The 12,775-nt window shown below is 69.9% G+C and overlaps 1 protein-coding gene across 1 annotated transcript in view; it reads right to left on the bottom strand.

The window, feature by feature from the left end:
- Positions 1-3,063: 3,063 nt before the first annotated feature.
- The window catches only part of LOC119239980 (tubulin alpha-3 chain-like), a 38,576-nt gene continuing 28,864 nt past the window's right edge, over positions 3,064-12,775 (bottom strand). The window contains exon 6 of the mRNA XM_054692785.1: positions 3,064-3,101. Within this exon, the coding sequence (XP_054548760.1) occupies positions 3,064-3,101 (38 nt within the window). The remainder of the gene's footprint in view (positions 3,102-12,775) is intronic.

Below are 12,775 nucleotides of genomic sequence, written 5' to 3'. Positions count from 1 at the left end.
ACAGGTGCACTTCATAGAGCCGCCGGGGCGGGGGGGGGGCCGGTGAGGGGGATGGGGACCCTCAGTCCCAAGGGGGCAGGGTGCCACCTACCCCATGGGGAAAGGGGACGCTCTTCCCTCATGGGGGAAGGAGGCCAACTTCCCCCAAGGGGAACGGTAAACCTTCCCCCGGGGCACACCTGCAGCCTCTTCTGGCACTCACACCCCCAGGGGCCGGCCGTGCGCCCGAAGACGCCCTAGACGGAGGGGCGGGGTCACCGTCAGGGAGGGCAAGCCCTGCAAGCCTCGGACTGTCTGCGTCCGCGGCCCCCTCCAAAACTGCAGGCAGACAGGTCGGTGCGGAAAGCCCCTGGCAAGCCAGCAGCACTCAAAGGGGAAGAGTCCTCACCTGGCCAGGCAGCGCTGATGAGCCTCAGGCCCCGCCCCCGGCCGGAGCCTGACCCCGCCCGCCGGACTCTGCCTGTGCAAAGGTGCACTTCACAGAGCCGCCGCTAGGGGGCGCTGGCGAGGGGGGTGGGGTTCGGGGACCCTCAGCCCCAAGAGGGTAGGGGGACCTCGGCAACCACGGGGGTACAGAGTCCAAGGCCCCCTGCAAGGTGCAGGGACCGCAAGCCCGTTTTGGCCATGGGGCCCTCTTCCCCTCGGGGGACACCTGCAACCTCCTCCGCACTCACAACCCGAGGGGCTGACATTGCGCCGACGACGCCATAGACGGAGGGGCGGGGTCACCGTCAGAGAGGGTACCCCCTGTGTGCCTCGGACTGGCTGCGACCGCGGCCTCCTCCAAAGCTGCAGGAAGACAGGTCGGCGGGGAAGGGCCCGGGCAACCCGGCAGCACTCAAAGGGGAGGAGTCCTCACCTGGCCAGGCAGCGCTTATGAGCCTCAGGCTCCGCCCCCGGCCGGAGCCTGACCCCGCCCACCGGACTCTGCCTGAGCACAGGTGCAGTTCACAGGGCCGCCTCTAGGGGGCGCGGGCGAGGGGGTTCGGGGACCCTCAGCCCCCACGGGGGTACGGGACCCTCTACCCCAGGGGAAACGCGACCCTCTTCCCCCTTGGGGGAACGGTAAATCTTCCTCCCGGGGCACACCTGACCCTCCTCTGAGACTCACAAACCCAGGGGCAGGACGTGTGCCCCAAGACGCCCTAGACGAAGGGGCGGGGTCACCGTCAGGGAGGGCCACCCCCGCAAGCCGCAGACTGACGGTGCCCGCGGCGTCCTCCAAAACTGCAGGCAGACAGGCCGGCGGGGAAAGCCCTTAGCATCCCAGCACCACTCAAAGAGGAAGAGTCCTCACCTGGCTCGGCAGCTCAGCAGCGCTGCCGAGCCCCAGGCTCCGCCCCCGGCCGGAGCCTGACCCCGCCCACCGGACTCTCCCTGAGCACAGGTGCACTTCATAGAGCCGCCGGGGGGGGGGGGGGGCCGGTGAGGGGGATGGGGACCCTCAGTCCCAAGGGGGCAGGGTGCCACCTACCCCATGGGGAAAGGGGACGCTCTTCCCTCATGGGGGAAGGAGGCCAACTTCCCCCAAGGGGAACGGTAAACCTTCCCCCGGGGCACACCTGCAGCCTCTTCTGGCACTCACACCCCCAGGGGCCGGCCGTGCGCCCGAAGACGCCCTAGACGGAGGGGCGGGGTCACCGTCAGGGAGGGCAAGCCCTGCAAGCCTCGGACTGTCTGCGTCCGCGGCCCCCTCCAAAACTGCAGGCAGACAGGTCGGTGCGGAAAGCCCCTGGCAAGCCAGCAGCACTCAAAGGGGAAGAGTCCTCACCTGGCCAGGCAGCGCTGATGAGCCTCAGGCCCCGCCCCCGGCCGGAGCCTGACCCCGCCCGCCGGACTCTGCCTGTGCAAAGGTGCACTTCACAGAGCCGCCGCTAGGGGGCGCTGGCGAGGGGGGTGGGGTTCGGGGACCCTCAGCCCCAAGAGGGTAGGGGGACCTCGGCAACCACGGGGGTACAGAGTCCAAGGCCCCCTGCAAGGTGCAGGGACCGCAAGCCCGTTTTGGACATGGGGCCCTCTTCCCCTCGGGGGACACCTGCAACCTCCTCCGCACTCACAACCCGAGGGGCTGACATTGCGCCGACGACGCCATAGACGGAGGGGCGGGGTCACCGTCAGGGAGGGTACCCCCTGTGTGCCTCGGACTGGCTGCGACCGCGGCCTCCTCCAAAGCTGCAGGAAGACAGGTCGGCGGGGAAGGGCCCGGGCAACCCGGCAGCACTCAAAGGGGAGGAGTCCTCACCTGGCCAGGCAGCGCTTATGAGCCTCAGGCTCCGCCCCCGGCCGGAGCCTGACCCCGCCCACCGGACTCTGCCTGAGCACAGGTGCAGTTCACAGGGCCGCCTCTAGGGGGCGCGGGCGAGGGGGTTCGGGGACCCTCAGCCCCCACGGGGGTAGGGGACCCTCTACCCCAGGGGAAACGCGACCCTCTTCCCCCTTGGGGGAACGGTAAATCTTCCTCCCGGGGCACACCTGACCCTCCTCTGAGACTCACAAACCCAGGGGCAGGACGTGTGCCCCAAGACGCCCTAGACGAAGGGGCGGGGTCACCGTCAGGGAGGGCCACCCCCGCAAGCCGCAGACTGACGGTGCCCGCGGCGTCCTCCAAAACTGCAGGCAGACAGGCCGGCGGGGAAAGCCCTTAGCATCCCAGCACCACTCAAAGTGGAAGAGTCCTCACCTGGCTCGGCAGCTCAGCAGCGCTGCTGAGCCCCAGGCTCCGCCCCCGGCCGGAGCCTGACCCCGCCCACCGGACTCTCCCTGAGCACAGGTGCACTTCATAGAGCCGCCGGGGCGGGGGGGGGGCCGGTGAGGGGGATGGGGACCCTCAGTCCCAAGGGGGCAGGGTGCCACCTACCCCATGGGGAAAGGGGACGCTCTTCCCTCATGGGGGAAGGAGGCCAACTTCCCCCAAGGGGAACGGTAAACCTTCCCCCGGGGCACACCTGCAGCCTCTTCTGGCACTCACACCCCCAGGGGCCGGCCGTGCGCCCGAAGACGCCCTAGACGGAGGGGCGGGGTCACCGTCCCCCGCGGGCACAGGCCTGCAGCCTGCTCTGGCACTCACATCCCCAGGGGCCGGCCGAGCGCCCGAAGACGCCCTAGACGGAGGGGCGGGGTCACCGTCAGGGAGGGCAAGCCCTGCAAGCCTCGGACTGTCTGCGTCCGCGGCCCCCTCCAAAACTGCAGGCAGACAGGTCGGTGCGGAAAGCCCCTGGCAAGCCAGCAGCACTCAAAGGGGAAGAGTCCTCACCTGGCCAGGCAGCGCTGATGAGCCTCAGGCCCCGCCCCCGGCCGGAGCCTGACCCCGCCCGCCGGACTCTGCCTGTGCAAAGGTGCACTTCACAGAGCCGCCGCTAGGGGGCGCTGGCGAGGGGGGTGGGGTTCGGGGACCCTCAGCCCCAAGAGGGTAGGGGGACCTCGGCAACCACGGGGGTACAGAGTCCAAGGCCCCCTGCAAGGTGCAGGGACCGCAAGCCCGTTTTGGCCATGGGGCCCTCTTCCCCTCGGGGGACACCTGCAACCTCCTCCGCACTCACAACCCGAGGGGCTGACATTGCGCCGACGACGCCATAGACGGAGGGGCGGGGTCACCGTCAGGGAGGGTACCCCCTGTGTGCCTCGGACTGGCTGCGACCGCGGCCTCCTCCAAAGCTGCAGGAAGACAGGTCGGCGGGGAAGGGCCCGGGCAACCCGGCAGCACTCAAAGGGGAGGAGTCCTCACCTGGCCAGGCAGCGCTTATGAGCCTCAGGCTCCGCCCCCGGCCGGAGCCTGACCCCGCCCACCGGACTCTGCCTGAGCACAGGTGCAGTTCACAGGGCCGCCTCTAGGGGGCGCGGGCGAGGGGGATCGGGGACCCTCAGCCCCCACGGGGGTACGGGACCCTCTACCCCAGGGGAAACGCGACCCTCTTCCCCCTTGGGGGAACGGTAAATCTTCCTCCCGGGGCACACCTGCACCCTCCTCTGAGACTCACAAACCCAGGGGCAGGACGTGTGCCCCAAGACGCCCTAGACGAAGGGGCGGGGTCACCGTCAGGGAGGGCCACCCCCGCAAGCCGCAGACTGACGGTGCCCGCGGCGTCCTCCAAAACTGCAGGCAGACAGGCCGGCGGGGAAAGCCCTTAGCATCCCAGCACCACTCAAAGTGGAAGAGTCCTCACCTGGCTCAGCAGCTCAGCAGCGCTGCTGAGCCCCAGGCTCCGCCCCCGGCCGGAGCCTGACCCCGCCCACCGGACTCTCCCTGAGCACAGGTGCACTTCATAGAGCCGCCGGGGCGGGGGGGGGGGCCGGTGAGGGGGATGGGGACCCTCAGTCCCAAGGGGGCAGGGTGCCACCTACCCCATGGGGAAAGGGGACGCTCTTCCCCCATGGGGGAAGGAGGCCAACTTCCCCCTTGGGGAACGGTAAACCTTCCCCCGGGGCACACCTGCAGCCTCTCTGGCACTCACACCCCCAGGGGCCGGCCGTGCGCCCGAAGACGCCCTAGACGGAGGGGCGGGGTCACCGTCAGGGAGGGCAAGCCCTGCAAGCCTCGGACTGTCTGCGTCCGCGGCCCCCTCCAAAACTGCAGGCAGACAGGTCGGTGCGGAAAGCCCCTGGCAAGCCAGCAGCACTCAAAGGGGAAGAGTCCTCACCTGGCCAGGCAGCGCTGATGAGCCTCAGGCCCCGCCCCCGGCCGGAGCCTGACCCCGCCCGCCGGACTCTGCCTGTGCAAAGGTGCACTTCACAGAGCCGCCGCTAGGGGGCGCTGGCGAGGGGGGTGGGGTTCGGGGACCCTCAGCCCCAAGAGGGTAGGGGGACCTCGGCAACCACGGGGGTACAGAGTCCAAGGCCCCCTGCAAGGTGCAGGGACCGCAAGCCCGTTTTGGCCATGGGGCCCTCTTCCCCTCGGGGGACACCTGCAACCTCCTCCGCACTCACAACCCGAGGGGCTGACATTGCGCCGACGACGCCATAGACGGAGGGGCGGGGTCACCGTCAGGGAGGGTACCCCCTGTGTGCCTCGGACTGGCTGCGACCGCGGCCTCCTCCAAAGCTGCAGGAAGACAGGTCGGCGGGGAAGGGCCCGGGCAACCCGGCAGCACTCAAAGGGGAGGAGTCCTCACCTGGCCAGGCAGCGCTTATGAGCCTCAGGCTCCGCCCCCGGCCGGAGCCTGACCCCGCCCACCGGACTCTGCCTGAGCACAGGTGCAGTTCACAGGGCCGCCTCTAGGGGGCGCGGGCGAGGGGGTTCGGGGACCCTCAGCCCCCACGGGGGTAGGGGACCCTCTACCCCAGGGGGAAACGCGACCCTCTTCCCCCTTGGGGGAACGGTAAATCTTCCTCCCGGGGCACACCTGCACCCTCCTCTCAGACTCACAAACCCAGGGGCAGGACGTGTGCCCCAAGACGCCCTAGACGAAGGGGCGGGGTCACCGTCAGGGAGGGCCACCCCCGCAAGCCGCAGACTGACGGTGCCCGCGGCGTCCTCCAAAACTGCAGGCAGACAGGCCGGCGGGGAAAGCCCTTAGCATCCCAGCACCACTCAAAGTGGAAGAGTCCTCACCTGGCTCAGCAGCTCATCAGCGCTGCTGAGCCCCAGGCTCCGCCCCCGGCCGGAGCCTGACCCCGCCCACCGGACTCTCCCTGAGCACAGGTGCACTTCATAGAGCCGCCGGGGCGGGGGGGGGCCGGTGAGGGGGATGGGGACCCTCAGTCCCAAGGGGGCAGGGTGCCACCTACCCCATGGGGAAAGGGGACGCTCTTCCCTCATGGGGGAAGGAGGCCAACTTCCCCCTTGGGGAACGGTAAACCTTCCCCCGGGGCACACCTGCAGCCTGCTCTGGCACTCACACCCCCAGGGGCCGGCCGTGCGCCCGAAGACGCCCTAGACGGAGGGGCGGGGTCACCGTCAGGGAGGGCAAGCCCTGCAAGCCTCGGACTGTCTGCGTCCGCGGCCCCCTCCAAAACTGCAGGCAGACAGGTCGGTGCGGAAAGCCCCTGGCAAGCCAGCAGCACTCAAAGGGGAAGAGTCCTCACCTGGCCAGGCAGCGCTGATGAGCCTCAGGCCCCGCCCCCGGCCGGAGCCTGACCCCGCCCGCCGGACTCTGCCTGTGCAAAGGTGCACTTCACAGAGCCGCCGCTAGGGGGCGCTGGCGAGGGGGGTGGGGTTCGGGGACCCTCAGCCCCAAGAGGGTAGGGGGACCTCGGCAACCACGGGGGTACAGAGTCCAAGGCCCCCTGCAAGGTGCAGGGACCGCAAGCCCGTTTCGGCCATGGGGCCCTCTTCCCCTCGGGGGACACCTGCAACCTCCTCCGCACTCACAACCCGAGGGGCTGACATTGCGCCGACGACGCCATAGACGGAGGGGCGGGGTCACCGTCAGGGAGGGTACCCCCTGTGTGCCTCGGACTGGCTGCGACCGCGGCCTCCTCCAAAGCTGCAGGAAGACAGGTCGGCGGGGAAGGGCCCGGGCAACCCGGCAGCACTCAAAGGGGAGGAGTCCTCACCTGGCCAGGCAGCGCTTATGAGCCTCAGGCTCCGCCCCCGGCCGGAGCCTGACCCCGCCCACCGGACTCTGCCTGAGCACAGGTGCAGTTCACAGGGCCGCCTCTAGGGGGCGCGGGCGAGGGGGTTCGGGGACCCTCAGCCCCCACGGGGGTAGGGGACCCTCTACCCCAGGGGGAAACGCGACCCTCTCCCCCTTGGGGGAACGGTAAATCTTCCTCCCGGGGCACACCTGCACCCTCCTCTCAGACTCACAAACCCAGGGGCAGGACGTGTGCCCCAAGACGCCCTAGACGAAGGGGCGGGGTCACCGTCAGGGAGGGCCACCCCCGCAAGCCGCAGACTGACGGTGCCCGCGGCGTCCTCCAAAACTGCAGGCAGACAGGCCGGCGGGGAAAGCCCTTAGCATCCCAGCACCACTCAAAGTGGAAGAGTCCTCACCTGGCTCAGCAGCTCATCAGCGCTGCTGAGCCCCAGGCTCCGCCCCCGGCCGGAGCCTGACCCCGCCCACCGGACTCTCCCTGAGCACAGGTGCACTTCATAGAGCCGCCGGGGCGGGGGGGGGGCCGGTGAGGGGGATGGGGACCCTCAGTCCCAAGGGGGCAGGGTGCCACCTACCCCATGGGGAAAGGGGACGCTCTTCCCTCATGGGGGAAGGAGGCCAACTTCCCCCTTGGGGAACGGTAAACCTTCCCCCGGGGCACACCTGCAGCCTGCTCTGGCACTCACACCCCCAGGGGCCGGCCGTGCGCCCGAAGACGCCCTAGACGGAGGGGCGGGGTCACCGTCAGGGAGGGCAAGCCCTGCAAGCCTCGGACTGTCTGCGTCCGCGGCCCCCTCCAAAACTGCAGGCAGACAGGTCGGTGCGGAAAGCCCCTGGCAAGCCAGCAGCACTCAAAGGGGAAGAGTCCTCACCTGGCCAGGCAGCGCTGATGAGCCTCAGGCCCCGCCCCCGGCCGGAGCCTGACCCCGCCCGCCGGACTCTGCCTGTGCAAAGGTGCACTTCACAGAGCCGCCGCTAGGGGGCGCTGGCGAGGGGGGTGGGGTTCGGGGACCCTCAGCCCCAAGAGGGTAGGGGGACCTCGGCAACCACGGGGGTACAGAGTCCAAGGCCCCCTGCAAGGTGCAGGGACCGCAAGCCCGTTTCGGCCATGGGGCCCTCTTCCCCTCGGGGGACACCTGCAACCTCCTCCGCACTCACAACCCGAGGGGCTGACATTGCGCCGACGACGCCATAGACGGAGGGGCGGGGTCACCGTCAGGGAGGGTACCCCCTGTGTGCCTCGGACTGGCTGCGACCGCGGCCTCCTCCAAAGCTGCAGGAAGACAGGTCGGCGGGGAAGGGCCCGGGCAACCCGGCAGCACTCAAAGGGGAGGAGTCCTCACCTGGCCAGGCAGCGCTTATGAGCCTCAGGCTCCGCCCCCGGCCGGAGCCTGACCCCGCCCACCGGACTCTGCCTGAGCACAGGTGCAGTTCACAGGGCCGCCTCTAGGGGGCGCGGGCGAGGGGGTTCGGGGACCCTCAGCCCCCACGGGGGTAGGGGACCCTCTACCCCAGGGGGAAACGCGACCCTCTTCCCCCTTGGGGGAACGGTAAATCTTCCTCCCGGGGCACACCTGCACCCTCCTCTCAGACTCACAAACCCAGGGGCAGGACGTGTGCCCCCAGACGCCCTAGACGAAGGGGCGGGGTCACCGTCAGGGAGGGCCACCCCCGCAAGCCGCAGACTGACGGTGCCCGCGGCGTCCTCCAAAACTGCAGGCAGACAGGCCGGCGGGGAAAGCCCTTAGCATCCCAGCACCACTCAAAGTGGAAGAGTCCTCACCTGGCTCAGCAGCTCATCAGCGCTGCTGAGCCCCTGGCTCCGCCCCCGGCCGGAGCCTGACCCCGCCCACCGGACTCTCCCTGAGCACAGGTGCACTTCATAGAGCCGCCGGGCGGGGGGGGGGCCGGTGAGGGGGATGGGGACCCTCAGTCCCAAGGGGGCAGGGTGCCACCTACCCCATGGGGAAAGGGGACGCTCTTCCCCCATGGGGGAAGGAGGCCAACTTCCCCCTTGGGGAACGGTAAACCTTCCCCCGGGGCACACCTGCAGCCTGCTCTGGCACTCACACCCCCAGGGGCCGGCCGTGCGCCCGAAGACGCCCTAGACGGAGGGGCGGGGTCACCGTCAGGGAGGGCAAGCCCTGCAAGCCTCGGACTGTCTGCGTCCGCGGCCCCCTCCAAAACTGCAGGCAGACAGGTCGGTGCGGAAAGCCCCTGGCAAGCCAGCAGCACTCAAAGGGGAAGAGTCCTCACCTGGCCAGGCAGCGCTGATGAGCCTCAGGCCCCGCCCCCGGCCGGAGCCTGACCCCGCCCGCCGGACTCTGCCTGTGCAAAGGTGCACTTCACAGAGCCGCCGCTAGGGGGCGCTGGCGAGGGGGGTGGGGTTCGGGGACCCTCAGCCCCAAGAGGGTAGGGGGACCTCGGCAACCACGGGGGTACAGAGTCCAAGGCCCCCTGCAAGGTGCAGGGACCGCAAGCCCGTTTCGGCCATGGGGCCCTCTTCCCCTCGGGGGACACCTGCAACCTCCTCCGCACTCACAACCCGAGGGGCTGACATTGCGCCGACGACGCCATAGACGGAGGGGCGGGGTCACCGTCAGGGAGGGTACCCCCTGTGTGCCTCGGACTGGCTGCGACCGCGGCCTCCTCCAAAGCTGCAGGAAGACAGGTCGGCGGGGAAGGGCCCGGGCAACCCGGCAGCACTCAAAGGGGAGGAGTCCTCACCTGGCCAGGCAGCGCTTATGAGCCTCAGGCTCCGCCCCCGGCCGGAGCCTGACCCCGCCCACCGGACTCTGCCTGAGCACAGGTGCAGTTCACAGGGCCGCCTCTAGGGGGCGCGGGCGAGGGGGTTCGGGGACCCTCAGCCCCCACGGGGGTAGGGGACCCTCTACCCCAGGGGGAAACGCGACCCTCTTCCCCCTTGGGGGAACGGTAAATCTTCCTCCCGGGGCACACCTGCACCCTCCTCTCAGACTCACAAACCCAGGGGCAGGACGTGTGCCCCAAGACGCCCTAGACGAAGGGGCGGGGTCACCGTCAGGGAGGGCCACCCCCGCAAGCCGCAGACTGACGGTGCCCGCGGCGTCCTCCAAAACTGCAGGCAGACAGGCCGGCGGGGAAAGCCCTTAGCATCCCCCAGCACCACTCAAAGTGGAAGAGTCCTCACCTGGCTCAGCAGCTCATCAGCGCTGCTGAGCCCCTGGCTCCGCCCCCGGCCGGAGCCTGACCCCGCCCACCGGACTCTCCCTGAGCACAGGTGCACTTCATAGAGCCGCCGGGCGGGGGGGGGGCCGGTGAGGGGGATGGGGACCCTCAGTCCCAAGGGGGCAGGGTGCCACCTACCCCATGGGGAAAGGGGACGCTCTTCCCCCATGGGGGAAGGAGGCCAACTTCCCCCTTGGGGAACGGTAAACCTTCCCCCGGGGCACACCTGCAGCCTGCTCTGGCACTCACACCCCCAGGGGCCGGCCGTGCGCCCGAAGACGCCCTAGACGGAGGGGCGGGGTCACCGTCAGGGAGGGCAAGCCCTGCAAGCCTCGGACTGTCTGCGTCCGCGGCCCCCTCCAAAACTGCAGGCAGACAGGTCGGTGCGGAAAGCCCCTGGCAAGCCAGCAGCACTCAAAGGGGAAGAGTCCTCACCTGGCCAGGCAGCGCTGATGAGCCTCAGGCCCCGCCCCCGGCCGGAGCCTGACCCCGCCCGCCGGACTCTGCCTGTGCAAAGGTGCACTTCACAGAGCCGCCGCTAGGGGGCGCTGGCGAGGGGGGTGGGGTTCGGGGACCCTCAGCCCCAAGAGGGTAGGGGGACCTCGGCAACCACGGGGGTACAGAGTCCAAGGCCCCCTGCAAGGTGCAGGGACCGCAAGCCCGTTTGGCCATGGGGCCCTCTTCCCCTCGGGGGACACCTGCAACCTCCTCCGCACTCACAACCCGAGGGGCTGACATTGCGCCGACGACGCCATAGACGGAGGGGCGGGGTCACCGTCAGGGAGGGTACCCCCTGTGTGCCTCGGACTGGCTGCGACCGCGGCCTCCTCCAAAGCTGCAGGAAGACAGGTCGGCGGGGAAGGGCCCGGGCAACCCGGCAGCACTCAAAGGGGAGGAGTCCTCACCTGGCCAGGCAGCGCTTATGAGCCTCAGGCTCCGCCCCCGGCCGGAGCCTGACCCCGCCCACCGGACTCTGCCTGAGCACAGGTGCAGTTCACAGGGCCGCCTCTAGGGGGCGCGGGCGAGGGGGTTCGGGGACCCTCAGCCCCCACGGGGGTAGGGGACCCTCTACCCCAGGGGGAAACGCGACCCTCTTCCCCCTTGGGGGAACGGTAAATCTTCCTCCCGGGGCACACCTGCACCCTCCTCTCAGACTCACAAACCCAGGGGCAGGACGTGTGCCCCAGACGCCCTAGACGAAGGGGCGGGGTCACCGTCAGGGAGGGCCACCCCCGCAAGCCGCAGACTGACGGTGCCCGCGGCGTCCTCCAAAACTGCAGGCAGACAGGCCGGCGGGGAAAGCCCTTAGCATCCCAGCACCACTCAAAGTGGAAGAGTCCTCACCTGGCTCAGCAGCTCAGCAGCGCTGCTGAGCCCCAGGCTCCGCCCCCGGCCGGAGCCTGACCCCGCCCACCGGACTCTCCCTGAGCACAGGTGCACTTCATAGAGCCGCCGGGGCGGGGGGGGGGCCGGTGAGGGGGATGGGGACCCTCAGTCCCAAGGGGGCAGGGTGCCACCTACCCCATGGGGAAAGGGGACGCTCTTCCCCATGGGGGAAGGAGGCCAACTTCCCCAAGGGGAACGGTAAACCTTCCCCGGGGCACACCTGCAGCCTCTCTGGCACTCACACCCCCAGGGGCCGGCCGTGCGCCCGAAGACGCCCTAGACGGAGGGGCGGGGTCACCGTCAGGGAGGGCAAGCCCTGCAAGCCTCGGACTGTCTGCGTCCGCGGCCCCCTCCAAAACTGCAGGCAGACAGGTCGGTGCGGAAAGCCCCTGGCAAGCCAGCAGCACTCAAAGGGGAAGAGTCCTCACCTGGCCAGGCAGCGCTGATGAGCCTCAGGCCCCGCCCCCGGCCGGAGCCTGACCCCGCCCGCCGGACTCTGCCTGTGCAAAGGTGCACTTCACAGAGCCGCCGCTAGGGGGCGCTGGCGAGGGGGGTGGGGTTCGGGGACCCTCAGCCCCAAGAGGGTAGGGGGACCTCGGCAACCACGGGGGTACAGAGTCCAAGGCCCCCTGCAAGGTGCAGGGACCGCAAGCCCGTTTTGGCCATGGGGCCCTCTTCCCCTCGGGGGACACCTGCAACCTCCTCCGCACTCACAACCCGAGGGGCTGACATTGCGCCGACGACGCCATAGACGGAGGGGCGGGGTCACCGTCAGGGAGGGTACCCCCTGTGTGCCTCGGACTGGCTGCGACCGCGGCCTCCTCCAAAGCTGCAGGAAGACAGGTCGGCGGGGAAGGGCCCGGGCAACCCGGCAGCACTCAAAGGGGAGGAGTCCTCACCTGGCCAGGCAGCGCTTATGAGCCTCAGGCTCCGCCCCCGGCCGGAGCCTGACCCCGCCCACCGGACTCTGCCTGAGCACAGGTGCAGTTCACAGGGCCGCCTCTAGGGGGCGCGGGCGAGGGGTTCGGGGACCCTCAGCCCCACGGGGGTAGGGGACCCTCTACCCCAGGGGGAAACGCGACCCTCTTCCCCTTGGGGGAACGGTAAATCTTCCTCCCGGGGCACACCTGCACCCTCCTCTCAGACTCACAAACCCAGGGGCAGGACGTGTGCCCCAGACGCCCTAGACGAAGGGGCGGGGTCACCGTCAGGGAGGGCCACCCCCGCAAGCCGCAGACTGACGGTGCCCGCGGCGTCCTCCAAAACTGCAGGCAGACAGGCCGGCGGGGAAAGCCCTTAGCATCCCAGCACCACTCAAAGTGGAAGAGTCCTCACCTGGCTCGGCAGCTCAGCAGCGCTGCCGAGCCCCAGGCTCCGCCCCCGGCCGGAGCCTGACCCCGCCCACCGGACTCTCCTGAGCAGGTGCACTTCATAGAGCCGCCGGGCGGGGGGGGGGCCGGTGAGGGGGATGGGACCCTCAGTCCCAAGGGGGCAGGGTCACCTACCCATGGGGAAAGGGGACGCTCTTCCCCATGGGGGAAGGAGGCCAACTTCCCCCTTGGGGAACGGTAAACTTCCCCGGGGCACACCTGCAGCCTCTCTGGCACTCACACCCCCGGGGCCGGCCGTGCGCCGAAGACGCCCTAGAC

Source organism: Talpa occidentalis, unplaced genomic scaffold (genome assembly GCF_014898055.3).
Source record: "Talpa occidentalis isolate TD23 unplaced genomic scaffold, MPIMG_talOcc4v2.1, whole genome shotgun sequence".
In the NCBI taxonomy this organism is placed as follows: domain Eukaryota; kingdom Metazoa; phylum Chordata; class Mammalia; order Eulipotyphla; family Talpidae; genus Talpa; species Talpa occidentalis.
The sequence above is the reverse complement of the archived record's forward strand: the minus strand, read 5'-3'. Positions and strand labels throughout refer to the sequence as shown.